We start from the raw sequence: 16,757 nt of genomic DNA, 5'->3' as shown, positions 1-16,757 counted from the left end.
GTGCCTTGATGGACCACAGCCTGAGTTACTTCTACAAACGATACATGTTGGTTTTAGCCCCCCGACCATCTCAAACTGCTTGTATGTGGGTGCAAAGAGAAACAACTATCCTTACAGGCATTTTCAGATACAAAGAAATACACTTGGATGGTTTTTCCATTGACTTAAACTAAAGCTAAACAAAGGTTCTACAGAAATGTTAAACTCTAATCCTCAGTGAGCAGGCTCCATCTGCATGCTCCTACTATACAAACCCACCTGGATGAAAGGAAGGTACCAAAAAGTGGTGGCAAGTTTGAGTGTAAGAAGAGGAAATAAATTGAGTCTTCTAGGGTTTGCTATGGGGGTTGGATTGTATATAACATGCTTCCTTAGCCAGTGAATGGAGACTCAGGCATTGAGGCTTTAAAAGAGAACTCAACCCCCGAATTATGAAAAGCCCCCACCTATTAAGCAAGATAGTCCCCATTCCCTGCTTCAATAGGTCTGAAAATGTCCCTAAAATTGTTCCCACCTAACAGTGCAGAGGAGCTTGTGGGTTCCATCTTCCGGATCTTTTTTTTGGGTCCTCTTCGGTAATGCGAGTCTTCTTCTGCAATTTCCAGCACATTTGGAGCATGCACCGTCTGTACGCACTGGAAAAGTGCTCCAACTGCTCATGCACCAATACGATGCTCTTTTACAGATGAAGACTCGCGATCCGGAAGATGGCGCCCACAAGCTCAAAACGAAATATAAAAAAATCTGTTTGCTCTTTTTGAAAAATGGATTTCAGTGCAGAAGTCCGCTGGAGCAGCACTATTAACTGATGTGTTTTGGGGGGGGGGGGGGGAAAAACTGTTTACCATGACAGAATCCCTTTAATCCCAACCTCATCAGGGCACTCGATATTCAAAGATTATTTTTAGATAAATGGAACCTTTGCTTTAGGGCTGGGACACACTGGGCGATTTGGGGAGATTTAGTCGCCTGGCGACTAATCGCCGCGACTTTCCACGACCAATCTTGCCCGAATGCCTCCCCTCGCTCTGCGCCTGGCTAAAATGAAAAATCGCCGGCGATAATCACACACGGCTATTCGTTTTCCAAAGTCGCCCGAAGTTGCCTCACGAGGAAACTTCGGGCGACTTGAGAAAACGAATCGCCGCATGTGATTAGCGCATTTTAGCCAGGCGCAGAGCGAGGGGAGGCATTCGGGGAAGATTGGTCGTGGAAAGTCGCGGCGATTAGTCGCCAGGCGACTAAATCTCCCCAAATCGCCCAGTGTGTCCCAGCCCTTAAGGGCATCTATAATTGTATTTATACATCATCAACATAGGAAAATTAGTTGTCACACCAAAATGACGTTCTTTATTTAGCCTTCATAAATAAATTTGAGTAGTATAAATATATCTTCCATTACTTTCCAAACACACAGGTCGACCCAACAAGCAAAACAACTTCATGTTTTTGTCTAAAATTATAAAATATATTGAAAAGCAAAATGTTACATGAACTGAAACTCTTGGGAATACACTGCCGGTTGATTTTTTTTTTTTTTTTTTTCAAATTTAAATAAACCCAAATAAAATTAAAATGATAAAAAAAACAGAACGGTCCTTGTATTTGTGTAACACAGAAATTTTTTGGTGATCCGATGCCTGGAGTATGTTATCTTCTTAATGGGTTTTTCACTTCATAAGAGGTCAAATGGTTGCAGAATTATCATTATTACTCATTGCTTCTATTTAAATCAATTGTGTGGGGTCACCGAGGGCACACATGGAATATGTTAGCTAATGACGACAAAGTACAACGAGCTGCGTCTATCATATCTTTTATAAAATACACCTATCCATCTCCGAGCCAGGGGGACAGAGAGCAGAGTTTCTGAACAGTAAAAATGAAGGGGAGTGTTGACTTTTAGTAGTTATCATTAATTCTCCTGGTTAAGTCAAATTAAATCTGTTTGCCAAGAGCCTACAGAAAAGCATTCTTGCAACCTGATAGCTTTGTTGATAAGTGGCTTAGGAGAAAGATAATAAAACTTGGATCACAGTTCCCAGCATGCTAAGCAGTGTAGAACAAGGTATGTGAGTAACCTCAACCTTGATTTCGGGGAGCATAAAACAAACTTGTTCTCATGGCCTGGTTGAAGGCCTGCAACATAACGAAATCCAAAGCAAAATCTTTTAGGTGTCTCCTGCTCTTGAAATCTAGGGTTACACTTGTTGGATCTTTGTTTATTGGACTGTTTGAGGTCCAAAATGTGGTCTATCCACCCACTGCATAACACAGTTCCAAAATAGTTCCTATGTATGCTGGATAATATTATGATATCTGGATAATTGTGGGAGACATGGCTGTGCGTTCGAAGGCAAGAGGTTTTTGGGTTGAGGTAAGGGTTCATGGAGTAGGATTTGGTTTGCCTATGGTCCTACATACGGCATATCTTGGGTTGGCAGATCTTTGTTGACCAGCTGAGGATTGTATTATAATATACAGTATAGATATGAGCTTTGGACTGTCCCTGTAATTTTGGTGTAGATCTTATTGAACCTTGGCAGTAGAGTGCTAGCAGTTTTGTCCACCTGGAGTTTGCTATCCATTAACCCAGTGAAAGCAGTGTAGAACAAGGTATGTGAGTAACCTCAACCTTGATTGGGTTGAGGTAAGGGTTCATGGAGTAGGATTTGGTTTGCCTATGGTCCTACATACGGCATATTTTAGGTTGGCAGATTTTTGTTGACCAGCTGTGGATTGTATTATAATACACAGTATAATGAATTAAAAGGAAAGGACTCTTCAATCACAATAAGTAACAAATTCTCCAAAGTCACAATCAGGGGCTGACAACCGTCAGAAAATCAGTGCACAAAAAAAACAAATAAAGGAATAGAAAGAAACCCCGTCTATGACAATTACTTGGTGTCTGGTGATAGATTCAACCCCTACCAATAAGATAGGTGATTGACTTAAATTAAAGTGCAGTGCGTGCCTATTCTTTTAGTTCATCAACGATAATATATGAAAACCAATCACTCCCTGAATCAATTCATTCCAAGCCAATTCATCAATAAATAAATATAAAGTGCAAATTAGTGCATATACCCAATGACTGCTGCCCAGTTAATGGTAACAACCAGTTCATTGACAATTCATGATTGGACTCGAATAAATTAAGTTAAAAAATACCAAAATTCATTAGGAAGTGCCCAAAGTTTATACACACGTGCTTAATAATAAATTGATATTTTTTTGTTGCTACGGTCAACCTTCTATCTACGCAATCTTCTTTCCATTCCAAGGGGCCAGTGATTTGTGGCTTTTCAGGTTTAACTTAGTCTCCAACAAGATTAGGGCAAGTAAATTTACAAGGCCACAGTCCTGGTTACCCTGTCCTGCCTCCTCATGTGGTGTCCCAGTCTTAGAAATTAAAGGAGAAGGAAAGATACAGAGGCATTTTATTGCCAATAGATTAGCTGCAATAGTGCAAGCTAGAATGCTATATTTATTCTGTAGAATGTTTTACCATACCTGAGTAAAAAGCTCTAGAAACTCTCTGTTTGTTTAGGATAGGAGCTGCAGTATTAATGTGGTGTGACATCACTTCCTGCCTGAGTCTCTCCCTGCTCTGGGCTCAGATTACAGTAGAGAAGGGAGGGGTGGGGGGAGAGGCCCAAACTGAGCATGCTCTTGCCCAGGGCAATGAGGTTTAAGCTGAAGGCAGGAAGTCTGATACAGAAGCCCATGAGTACACAATAGATGGAAAGAAATGCAGTATTTCTTTTGACAGAGGACTCAGAGCTGCATTACTTTGAGGGGTTACTGGTATATTTAGATGGACCTTTCTGATAAGGCTTACTTAGTTTTAACCTTTCCTTCTCCTTTAATAGGCAGTTAAGGTGGCCATAGACTCAAAGATCCGCTACGACATCGCCAAACGAGCGGATCTTTCCCCGATATGCCACTAAACAGCATGGCTATATCGGGGATAATTCGAACGTTCGGCCGTATGGCCGAACGATCGAATTACGATGCGCCAAGGGGCTCCGACGGGTCGGTCGGTTAAAAATCCAACCTTCCCGATCGATATTGTGGCCAGATATCGATCGGGAAGACCCGTCGGAAGCCACCATACACGGCAGATAAGCTGTCAAATCGATCGAAACGACCGATATCGGCTTTATCTGCCCGTGTATGGCCACCTTTAGTTTTGGGACAGCTCCACCCTCTATTTTTTCATTATATCCTTCTATCTTTCCTCAAGACCGTAGCTCTCTGATTGACCTTTACCCAATCCTTGGTCATAATCAATTTCTTAAAAAAACATCAATTTATTAATAAGCACGTGTGTATAAACTTTGGGCACTTCCTAATGAATTTTGGTATTTTTTAACTTAATTTATTCAAGTCCAATCATGAATTGTCAATGAACTGGTTGTTACCATTAACTGGGCAGCAGTCATTGGGTATATGCACTAATTTGCACTTTATATTTATTTATTGATGAATTGGCTTGGAATGAATTGATTCAGGGAGTGATTGGTTTTCATATATTATCGTTGATGAACTAAAAGAATAGGCACGCACTGCACTTTAATTTAAGTCAATCACCTATCTTATTGGTAGGGGTTGAATCTATCACCAGACACCAAGTAATTGTCATAGACGGGGTTTCTTTCTATTCCTTTATTTTTTTTTAATACACAGTATAGTTATGAGCTTTGGACTGTCCCTGTATTTTTGGTGTAGATCTTATTGAACCTTGGCAGTAGAGTGCTAGCAGTTTTGTCCACCTTTATAACATGGAGTTTGTTATCCATAAACCCAGTGAGACCTTAGGAACATCTGAAACCTTATCAGTTTTTTTCCCTAAAAGTGTAACCCAAAGCCGACCCAGTCATTATTACCTTGCTTTTCATGAACTTTGAATGGCTTTTGTACATTTCCATTTGCTTCATCTCTTCTTCCCTGTCTTCTGTATGTAAGACTCCGTTTGTTTTAATCATCTGGATTTCATCTTCAAGGTCTCTGATGTTCCTCTCTAGTGATGAAATTTTGGTGTCCTGCATCAGACAAGAAATAGAGGCGTTAGAAATCTATAATCTATGGATGTGATTGGTGGAGAGGAGAGTCAGCTGCTAGAAGCCATCTTGGAAATGAAGGTTTAGATGAAAGAAGAAAGGTTAGTATGAGCAGAAAGGCAGTGGAAACCACACAGTCGAGGAGCTGGTTATAAATGGTGCACAAACCAAGCCATGCAACTGGACTCCCCGCAGCTTATATTCATGTGCTAGAAATTTGGGTTGCGCCAGTGTACCTTCGATTTTCAGTTGTATATTCTGAATACACAGGCTCTAGCTAAGTCATAATTTAAAACATAGACGGTGGTGTTTACAGTTTTGTCATATATTTAAAGGGAAGCTTATTTACACCATGATGGATTTTATGTTCTATAATCATAAAGTTCAGCAATCGTTTTGCTATCACATGCCAATGCCTGTACAGTGTAATGCTCCAGCCTCACAGCCCTGTCCTGTCCTGGTCGCCATATGTAGTGTGTCAGTGTCAGCACAAAGTGTATAAAGCTCAACTCGACCCTCACAGACAGGTCTATCCCACCCTATGTGGCCTGCCAGTCCCAGCACAGTGTGTATTCCTCAACTCTCCTCTCACTGCCAGGTCCTGTCTGTCTCACCCCAGTTTATTCTGCCAAGGCTAGCACATAGTGTGGGGCTCAAATCTACCCTCAAAGTCTAGTCCTGTCCATCTCACACTATGGAGTGTGCCAGTGCAAGCACATGATCTAGGACTTTACTTTGCCTTCACAGCCAGGTCCTTTCTATCCTGCCCTATGCAATGTGCCAGTGTCAGTACACAGTGTAGGGTTCAATTATACCCTCACGGACAGGTGTTTTGTGCCAATTCAAGCTCACGGTTTATGGCTGAACCCTCACAGCCAGATCCTGTCTATTTTGCCCTATGAACAGCACAAATGGTATGGCTCAACTATACCTTTGTCTTTGTATACCCTTGTCAATGTAGAACTGGGCATGATATGTGTAAATGCCAGTCTCACCCTATGTTGTGCCAAGGCTCCTCTACCCACTGATACTGGCAGAGATACCATCAAAGGACTCCGTTGTGCAAGGGGCCCAGTTCAAGTAGAAGTATTTTATTGCCATGAAAGATCATGGCTTTGTGCTAAAAGGGAAGGATTTGATTACCCAAAAACAGGATTGGGTCAAAGAGGGGCATGGCCAGGAGGGTATATAGTGCCCAATAAAACCTGACAGCAGCCCTAGATAATGGCACAGGCACCAACACACGATGTCGCTGGAATTCGAAAGTAAAAGAAATGTGCATTTTGCATATTGCCTGCCAAAAGGTAAACCATAGTGATGGGTGAATCTGTCCCGCCAAATTTTTTTTTTGAAACAGTGAAAAAATTTAGCAAAAAAGTCAATGGTCGTCAAAATAATTTTGACGCACAACAATTTTTAGGTGGCACTAATAGCAACCAAATAGTAGAGGATCATTACCAATTGCTCCCTTTCCTTAAATTCATGAAATATGAATCATTTGTTATAAACCAATACAGTAGGTACATTGAAACGATTCAGTAGAACAGAGACAGGGAACAAAACGACTGTGCAACTCCCAGACACCTGTGCAGCTCAGTGCCTGCAGGGAGTTTTCTATGTGCCTCTCACTGTGTTTAAGTCAATTCTAACACAAATACACAAATATAAAGGAACAGGTTCAGGGTCAGACTGGGCCGACGGGACACCGGGAAAAAACCCGATGGGCCCTGGCCCAGACCTGCTACCCTGAGCAGCTGATCAGTTGATTAGAGGGGGGCCCCGGGGACTGCCAGGAAGGTCCTTCGTTTTGCAGTCCCAGTGGGCCTCCAATGCTCCAGTCCGACCATGAACGGGGTAACTGAAGGGAGATTCAGGATCCAAAATGTGTTTGGCTAGAATATTCCTACAAGGAACAGAGTTTCCTGTTAATTCAGGAAACTTTTGAAAGCAATATTTTGCTGGTGTAAGTAGAGACCAATAAAAAATGTACGGCATTTAGGTTAAGGTTCCTTCATGTCTATCTGTGTTATCAGGTAACAAGTATATTCGACAATCTATTAGTATGTATGTATGTATTTTGTATGACTGCTCCCCAATTTGAAGGTGCGAAAGTTATGTTTTGGCCTTTAGCCGAATCTTCTGCAGGGAATTCAGTATTTGGCTAAATCCCAAATCTCTGGAATTGATGCGTCGCTAGTGCATTTCCTATACAGGGGTTTAGAACAGGTTAGTGACCCTTCTGCCTTTTGACTAACAATAGTATTTCCATGGGTCAGAGAAAGTGGAGAAAGTGGAGTCATTAGTACATGGCACTCCCAAACACACAAGCAAAGAAGAAAACGCAACGCTCAAGCTGTTCTACTTACCTGCCAAATAAAATCTGGATCAAAACACAAAGATGGTGATCGCTATAAGAAGTAAGGTAAAACCAGATTTAGTGCCTTTAGTTAGTAGTTGTTTTTACAGTTTACAGTCATTTATTTAATGGGGAACTCCACCTAAAAAGTGGGTTTAAAGTTCAATCTAAATGAAATTGTTACTGAAACCAGCGTTTGTCCCTTTCTGTTCTCTCATTCTCTTGAAACAATGTGTTTTACTATTGAAGGGAATCGAAACCGACAGACAGCAAATAGAGTTCCAAATAAATGTAAACCCAGTTTTAGGAGGTTATTTCAGAAGTTTGAAAACTTGAAAAATTTTAGTTTTTTTACTATAAAATCCAATTTTTTAGTGGAAAAAAAAACCTTGAATTTTTCAGGATTTATTAAAGTCTGATGCTGCAAAAAGTCAAAATCAGGCATCTCAGACCTGCCGAGGTTGTATATAAGCCAATGGGAGAGGTTCCTGTCCTATTTGGAAGTTTCTGTGGTCTGTGCTGTAATTAGCCTGAAAATCCGACTATTTCCGACAAAAATATGAAAAAATTGGGCTTTTCAGGAAAAATCCCAAAAACATTATGCGATTCAGGAAAAAAAAATAGCACAATTCGGGTTTTTTCGCTTTTATAGAATTTGTCCCCGATCCGATTAAAACGTGCTTTTTTTAATAATAAATAAGGTCCAATCATGGATTCTACTTTGGTCTGACTTTTTTATTTAAATACTCAGAATTTCAGATTTTGATAAATAAGCCCCATAATGATGAATGAATGAACATAGGGAAGCTGCCTAGCATTACATTTTCTGTTGTCATACAAAAAAACTGTTTTTGGATGGAGTTCCCCTTTAAATTCATAATGTACAGTTGTACGTGGAAGTTTGTGAACCCTTTAAAATGCTCAATATTTTTATATGAATGTGACCTGAAACATCATCTAAACGTAGAGTCCTAAACGTAGATGAAGAAAACCTAGTGAAACAAATGAAACAACAATAATTAAATGTGGTCTTGGATTGAAGAAAATGATCCAATAACATTTCTGCGGGTGGCAAAAGTAATTAATGGAGTTGTCATTATTTGGTGGGACCCCATTGTGCAGCAATAACTGCAAATATACATTTTGGCCGGTGACAGTTGGTCAATCCTGCTCATCGTCTTGATGGAGCCCGTTCCTCCAAATACAGTAGAACAGCTTCAGCTCTGGGATGTTGGTGGGTTTCCTCACGAGAGTCACTACTTTCAGATCTTTCTACAGCATTTCAATCGGATTAAGTTCAGGATTTGGATATTCACTTTATTGTTCTTTAAGCATTCTTTGATAGAAAAAGTTGTGTTTAGGATGGTTGTCTTGCTGCAGGACCCAGTGTCTCTTAAGATTCAGTTCATGGACAGATATCTTGACATTTTCCTTTAGAATTCTCTGGTATGGTTCAGAATTCATTGTTCCATCAAGCCGCCCAGATGCAGCAAAACCCAAACCAGAACACTCCCACCACCATGTTTTACAGATGGGATAAGGTTCTTATTCTGGAATGAGGTGTTTTTCTTTCTTTCTCCAAATGTAACACTCCTCATTTAAGCAAAAAAATTATATTTTGGCTTCATCCATCCACAAAACAATCTTCCAGTATCAATCATCTTCCAGTATCCTTCTGGTTTGTCCACATGATCTGTAGAAAACTATAGACGCTCAGCAATATTTTTGGGTAGAGCAGTGTCTTTCTCCTTGATACCCTGCCATACACACCATTGCTGCCCAGCGTTCTCCTGATGAACATTCGCCAATGGGAGACAGGTGTTCAGTTGCTTAAAATTGACCCTGTGTTCCTTTGTAACCTCTCTGACTATCAGACACCTTGCAGCTGGAGTTATATATGATGGTCGACCACTTCTGGCTGGGGTAACAATGGTCTTGAATTTCCTCCATTTGTATACAATCTGTCTGACTATTGAATGATGGAGTCTAAACTCTTTAGAGATAGTCTTGTGACCTTCTCCAGCTTTATGGGCATCAACAACTCTTTTTCTGAGATCCTCAGACACCTCCTTTGTTCAAGCCATGATTTACATTCACAAATGTGTTGTATGTGTGATCAGGCTTTGCTTTTAAATAAAATATAAATCACTCACACCTGATTGTCATACCAAAATTCTTATCCCAGATTTCACCTTCAAATTACTTTTGCTACACGCAGATATTTTATTGGATAATTTATTTCAATAAATACATGACCAAATAAAATAGTTTTTGTTTCATTTGTTTAACTAGGTTTTCTTCATCTACTTCTAGGACTTGAAAATCAGATGATGTTTTAGGAGCCTTTATATTAAAATAAAGAAACTTTTAAAGGGTTCACAGGCTTTCAGACACAACTGTAGTTGGTGTTATCCCAAGCCATCAGCCATCGGTCTTCAAGCAGTTCCTCTAGGAATACAGTCAAGCAGAGGAGTAACAGACTAACCTGTATTGATTCCCTCACTGAAAATATATCATCAAACCACCATCGCTGCTGGAAATCATGTTGTCAGAATTTGGGGGTGGAGGGGATTTCCACTTATAATACTTAATAATATAATAAATAGACATGTTTCATTCTAACCTCTTGGGCCTTCTTTCATTTTAACCTTCTTTCTTTCCAACCTCTAGAATCGTTTTTCATTGCAAACTCTGGAACCTGCTTTCTTCTAATCTCTAGAACTCCTCTTTCCTTCTAACCTCTAGAAGCCATCTTTCCTTCTAAACTCTGGAAGCATTCTCTCCTTCTAACCTCTAAAAGCCTTCTTTCCTCTAACTTCTAGAAGCCTTCTCTCCTTCTAACCTCTATAAGCCTTCTTTCCTTCTAACCTCTAGAAGACATCTTTCCTTCTAACCTCTAGAAGCCATCTCTTCTTCTAACCTCTAGAAGCCATCTCTTCTTCTAACCTCTAGAAGCCGTCTCTCCTTCTAACCTCTAGAAGCCTTCTTTCCTTCTAACCACTAATAGCATTCTTTCCGTCTAACCACTAGAAGCATTCTTTCCTTCTGACTAGTAAAAGCATTCTTTCCTTCTTACCACTTGACATCTTCTTTTCTTCTAACCACTAGAAGCCTTCTTTCCTTATAACCTCTAAAAGGCTCCTTTCCTTGTAACCTCTAGAAGCCTTCTTTCCTTCTAAACACGAGAAGACTTCTTTCCTTCTAACTTCTAGAAGCATTCTCTTCTTCTAACCTCTAAAAGGCTCCTTTCCTTCTAACCTCTAGAAGCCTTCTTTCCTTCTAAACACTAGAAGCCTTCTTTCCTTCTAACTTCTAGAAGCATTCTTTCCTTCTAACCTCTAGAACCCTTCTTTCCTTCTAAACTCTAGAACCCTTCTTTTATTCTAACCTCTAGAAGCCATTTTTCCTTCTAACCTCTAGAAGCCTTCTTTCCTTCTAAACACTAGAAGCCTTCTTTCCTTCTAACTTCTAGAAGCATTCTTTCCTTCTAACCTCTAGAACCCTTCTTTCCTTCTAACCTCTAGAACCCTTCTTTCCTTCTAACCTCTAGAAGCATGTTTTCCTTCTAATCACTAGAAGCCTTCTTTCTTTATAACCAATAGAAGAATTGTTTTTTTCTAACATCTACAAGTGGACGGAATAAGAGAAAGTAAAGAGGCACCAAAGCTCAGAATACAGGGGTGTAAGGTACCACAGGTACAGAGAAAGTAGAAAGAGGAATAGGTTAGACAAAGTAAAAAGACACAAGGAAGCAAAATAATGAAATGACTAAATCTTGAATGAAAGAGTGAAGTATAGAGGCATAAGGGGGAAAAAGAGAAAGAGAAGGGGCCAAAAGGGAAGTAATGAGGCACAAGCAATAGAAAGTAAAGTGCCACATGGGGAAAGAGAAACTAGTCTGTGGTGTGACGATGCAAATATTCACAAGGGAAAATAAAAAACGGAGGCACTTCTGATTAGCTCAGGAAGAATGTAGAGGGGGGCCTGGTCTCTTGTGTCACAAACAGTACCCTGGCCTAATGGGAACTATGGAAGGTTTTCGTATGTTACTGATATGAATGAAAGGATCATTAACTCCTTGGGGCACCTGCTTTAAATGGGACTGCAAACCATTTGAGTTACAGTTCAGCATTGAGTTTCCCTGTATGGAAGGTGCCATTAATTACTCCTCAATTAGTACAAAGAAAGGAACAGTTCATTAACCGCAGAGAAAGTTACATTACAATGTTAGTTCTAGAAGTTACTGCCTCCAACACTGACAATGGGCTCATTCTCTGCTTCTCTAAACTACAAATATTATAATCACTCACCAGCCTCAAGCTTACAGAGCATGCTGGGAATAAATGTCCAATTATCTAAGTCATACATGTATATGCATATCATCACCATCATACATAAATAAGAGAAAAGGTCAACGTAATGTACATAAAAAGAGTATATACAATAGCGAGAGACCTACCTTCATCTCTATGACGGTCTGAAGAGCCTTTGTTTTGGCCGACTCGGGATGGAGTTGGTTGCGCCTGTGCAGCTCCTGCGGAGGAACACGGTAGAAATAAGCTTGGCGACTCATGTTTTAATTTTAAGACTTTGCCTATGGCAATAGAGAAATGACTCTAGAGTGAAGGAAGAGCAATTCCTGTGATGTTTCCTAACAGCTACAGGTGGATCTCTTTTATCTTCGCTCCACTGCAGTAACTGTCTTGTGTTTCAGCCAGGGCTGCTGCCGCATGAATTAATTCTGAAAGCTTAGTCAATTATTAATGTTCACTATTGCCAAGGTAGCATTCAATCGTCTAGCGCTAATAATGCACTCTTTCTTTGCCTACTAGAAAATGAAATGTGAGCCCGTTAATTAGCTGGTGAAGCACGATGGGTTGAAAGAGACAGTTTAACAATGATGGATTTCAGAAACGCATGGGCAAAATAACGCTATAGGTATTTTAGAGTCACCTAAGTACTGTAGGGAATATTGTACCCTTTTATGTAGAATATAAAAATGACCGTATAAATGCAAAAGTATCACTCATGTATTATAAGGGATAATGCACCCCCTACTGTAAATGATAAGGATATTAGAAGTCACTGAGGGGTTTGTTTTGTGACCATATAAAGGTACAAGGCTGCAGGCTGAGTTATACAGGGAACTGAGTATCACTCATGTATTATTAGGGATAATGTACCCCCTACTGTAAATGATAAGGATATTAGAAGTCACTGAGGGGTTGTTCTGTGACCATATAAAGTCACAAGGCTGCAGGCTGAGTTATACAGGGAACTCTGAGTATCACTCATGTATTATAAGGGATAATGTACCCCCTACTGTAAATAATAAGGATATTAGAAGTCACTGAGGGGTTGTTCTGTGACCATATAAAGACACAAGGCTGCAGGCTGAGTTATACAGGGAACTCTGAGTATCACTCATGTATTATAAGGGATAATGTACCCCCTACTGTAAATGATAAGGATATTAGAAGTCACTGAGGGGTTGTTCTGTGACCATATAAAGGCACAAGGCTGCAGGCTGAGTTATACAGGGAACTCTGAGTATCACTCATGTATTATAAGGGATAATGTACCCCCTACTGTAAATGATAAGGATATTAGAAGTCACCGAGGGGTTGCCAGAATTGTCTCTAGGATAACAGCAGTGCAAGAGTGTAATCCCTATTTACCCACCAAAGCATCTAAAATTAATTAAAGTACTAGAATGGCCATAGAGGTCAAGGCCATCAAGAGCAGCAACATCTACCCCGGATAAAACCACCATCTACTATCAACAACTAAACATTTTCCAGAACCTGAAGCTCTAAGCTGTTTTATATCAATAAGAACCAAGGTTACTACCAAGTCTCTAGCGAGACAGAGGTTCTTTCCTTGTGAAATGCTGCCCAACTAGTTTGTACAATAATCTGTATGAAGAACGAGCTGAGCCAATCCTCTATCCATCTCCAGACAAGAAGGCTCATCAGAAGCATAAGAGAAGTTATGAAGCTGCCTATTGTGAGTCGGGGTAACGTTAGTTTTCGTTGCTAAGCCAATAATTTCCTTTTATTAAATCCCCTGTTAACTTTACAAAAATAAATAACACAGTGACCCTCTTGACTCCTTGGAAAGTGTCTTTAATTTCTCCCCAAGGATCGGCCCTTTGCCCTTTACTATTTTCTTTCTTCATTCTTCACTTCCACTCTTGGAAACACAGTCAGTGGTTGTGAATTTCAATGTAAATGCCCAGATCATCTCTCATTGTAATCTATGAAACATATTCCCAAATTGCAGGGCTGCTCCACCAAGGGGGCTGGAAGAATTGGATGGGGCAACCCACCCTGCCTGAATGCATAATGCCGACAGTAAAGTTTGGTTGGGGAGGATAATGGGTTTCGGCTGTTTCCATGGTTATTGCCCCAGCTTACAGTGATAGCTACACATGACATTTCTGACAATTTTCTGCTTCCTACTTGGTGGAACAGTTTGGGGAGTCCTTCCCTGTTTCATAGTTACATAGTTACATAGTTACATACAGTAGTTACATAGTTACATAGTTACATAGTTACATAGTTACATAGTTACATAGTTACATAGTTAAATCTGGTTGAAAAAAGACAAAGTCCATCAAGTTCAACCCCTCCAAATGAAAACCCAGCCCCATACATACACCCCTCCCTACTTTTAATTAAAATCTATATACCCATACCTATACTAACTATAGAGTTTAGTATCACAATAGCCTTTGTATTATGTCTGTCCAAAAAATCATCCAAGTCCCTCTTATAGTCATTAACTGAATCATCACCCGGCAGTGCATTCCCCAACCTCACTGTCCTCACTGTGATGAACCCCCTACTCTGTTCCTTTAAATGAAACTTCTTTTCCTCTAGTCTGAAGGGGAGGCCTCTGGTACGTGATTCTCTTTATGGGTAAAAAGGTCCCCTGCTATTTGTCTATAATGTCCTCTAATGTACTTGTAAAGTCTAATCATGTCCCCTCACAAGCGCCTTTTTTCCCCCAGAGAAAACAACCCCAACCTTGTCAGTCTCCCCTCATAATTTAAGTCTTCCCTCCCTCTAACCAGTTTAGTTGCACTTAGTCTCTGCACTCTCTCCAGCTCATTTATATCCCTCTTAAGGACTGGAGTCCAAAACTGCCCCCATACTCCAGGTGAGGCCTTCCAGCACAATAATGTCCCCATGGGTTTGCTGAGATGGGAAGAACCTGACCACACAGAGCCCTCAACCCAACTGAACCCCTGTGGGATGAACTGGAACCCCGACTGTGAGCCTGATCCCCAACATCAGTGCCCAACCTCACTCTTGTGGCTGAATGGAGGCAACTCCCAACAACAATGTTCCAACATCTAGTGGGAACCTTCCCAGAAGCACCAGGGCAGTTATAGCAGTAATTGTAAGGGGACAACCCAACTGAACCCCTGTGGGATGAATTGGAACCCCGACTGTGAGGCTGATCCCCAACATCAGTTCCAAACCTCACTCTTGTGGCTGAATGGAAGCAACTCCCAACAACAATGTTCCAACATCTAGTGGGAACCTTCCCAGAAGCACCAGGGCAGTTATAGCAGTAATTGTAAGGGGACAACCCAACTGAACCCCTGTGGGATGAATTGGAACCCCGACTGTGAGCCTGATCCCCAACATCAGTGCCCAACCTCACTCTTGTGGCTGAATGGAAGCAACTCCCAACAACAATGTTCCAACATCTAGTGGGAACCTTCCCAGAAGCACCAGGGCAGTTATAGCAGTAATTGTAAGGGGACAACCCAACTGAACCCCTGTGGGATGAATTGGAACCCCGACTGTGAGCCTGATCCCCAACATCAGTGCCCAACCTCACTCTTGTGGCTGAATGGAAGCAACTCCCAACAACAATGTTCCAACATCTAGTGAGAACCTTCCTAGAAGAGATGGGGCAGTTATAGCAGCAACGGGGGGAAACCCAACTGAACCCCTGTGGGATGAACTGGAACCCCAACTTTGAGCCTGATCCCCAACATCAGTGTCCAACCTCACTCTTGTGGCTGAATGGAAGCAACTCCCAGCAACAATGTTCCAACATCTAGTGGGAACCTTCCCAGAAGCACCAGGGCAGTTATAGCAGTAATGGTAAGGGGGCAACCCAACTGAGCCCCTGTGGGATGAATTGGAACCCCGACTGTGAGCCTGATCCCCAACATCAGTTCCCAACCTCACTCTTGTTGCTGAATGGAAGCAACTCCCAGCAACAATGTTCCAACATCTAGTGGGAACCTTCCCAGAAGAGTAGGGACATTTATAGCAGCAACGAGGGGCAACCCAACTGAACCCCTGTAGGATGAACTGGAACCCCAAATATGAGCCTGACCCCCAACATCAGTGCACAACTTCACTCTTGTGGCTGAATGGAAGCAACTCCCAGCAACAATGTTCCAACATCTATTGGGAACCTTCCCAGAAGCACCGGGGTAGTTATAGCAGAGGCGTAACTATAGAGGAAGCAGACCCTGCGGTTGCAGGGGGGGCCCAGGAGTGTAGGGGGCCCAGTAAGACCCTAATTAATTAGCAATTTTAATATATCTTGATAAAATAGGCCAACTTATAAATATTTTGGGGCCCTAAATTGAATTTGCTATGGGGCCCAGTAACAACTAGTTACGCCACTGAGTTATAGCATCAAGAGGAGGGGCAACTTCATATACTATAAATACCATTGGGTTGGGAATGAGATGTTTGGTAGACAGGGGTCCCAATACTTTTGACCATATATTGTCTGGAAATGAAGTTACATTAATGAAGATGAAGTTACCTGGTTACAATGTGATAAAACATACAAGTGAAATGATCATTATGAGAGTATTTATCTTTAATACCAGTGGATGGTGCAGATCATTTTATATTTCAACAGGTATTTTCTTCGCTCCACAAACATAACATTAGGTGTGGACTAAAGCTGCTGCATTATTAATAGGAGGAACTGGCCCATAAAATCTTACATTACACAGCAGGTGGTACAGAGGGTAAAGGTTACCAGGAACACTGCATATTTATTCTCCACCAAATGAGAGACAGAATCCGGCACATTCATTACTTTACCATAAGCAGAGTATAGCAACATAGATAACTGTGCCCTAACATTCCTCCTCTCTATATATCTCTATTATTCAATTCTTATTGCTCTATTTCTTTTCTTATTAACCTCTGTTATGGTGCGTCGGTAGATGGGAATGAGTGTTAAAGGAAACCTAACCCCAAACAGAAAATTAGCGTTTGCAACCATCAGTGATTAAAGGAACATTAACACCAAAAAACTTAAGTTTTTTAAAGAAACTACGATATTATGTA

At 41.0% G+C, this 16,757-nt stretch overlaps 1 protein-coding gene across 15 annotated transcripts in view; it reads right to left on the bottom strand.

Annotated features, from left to right (window-relative positions):
- LOC108704587 (ERC protein 2) overlaps window positions 1-16,757 on the bottom strand; it is a 497,481-nt gene that overhangs the window by 415,796 nt on the left and 64,928 nt on the right. For 10 of the 15 annotated variants that reach the window (XR_005961048.1, XR_005961047.1, XR_005961049.1 and 7 more), the window contains 3 exons: window positions 11,882-11,956; window positions 7,433-7,474; window positions 4,893-5,048 (listed from right to left, as the gene is read on the bottom strand). Coding sequence is in view for 1 of the 15 variants with exons in the window: in XM_041561864.1 (XP_041417798.1) it covers window positions 4,893-5,048; window positions 7,433-7,474; window positions 11,882-11,956 (273 nt within the window). In the remaining 14 variants the exon portion in view is untranslated. The remainder of the gene's footprint in view (window positions 1-4,892; window positions 5,049-7,432; window positions 7,475-11,881; window positions 11,957-16,757) is intronic. The other 5 variants (XR_005961054.1, XR_005961055.1, XR_005961058.1 and 2 more) reach the window with 1 other exon arrangement.

This window comes from Xenopus laevis, chromosome 4S (assembly GCF_017654675.1).
Source record: "Xenopus laevis strain J_2021 chromosome 4S, Xenopus_laevis_v10.1, whole genome shotgun sequence".
NCBI lineage: Eukaryota > Metazoa > Chordata > Amphibia > Anura > Pipidae > Xenopus > Xenopus laevis.
This window is presented reverse-complemented; position numbering and strand designations above follow the sequence as displayed.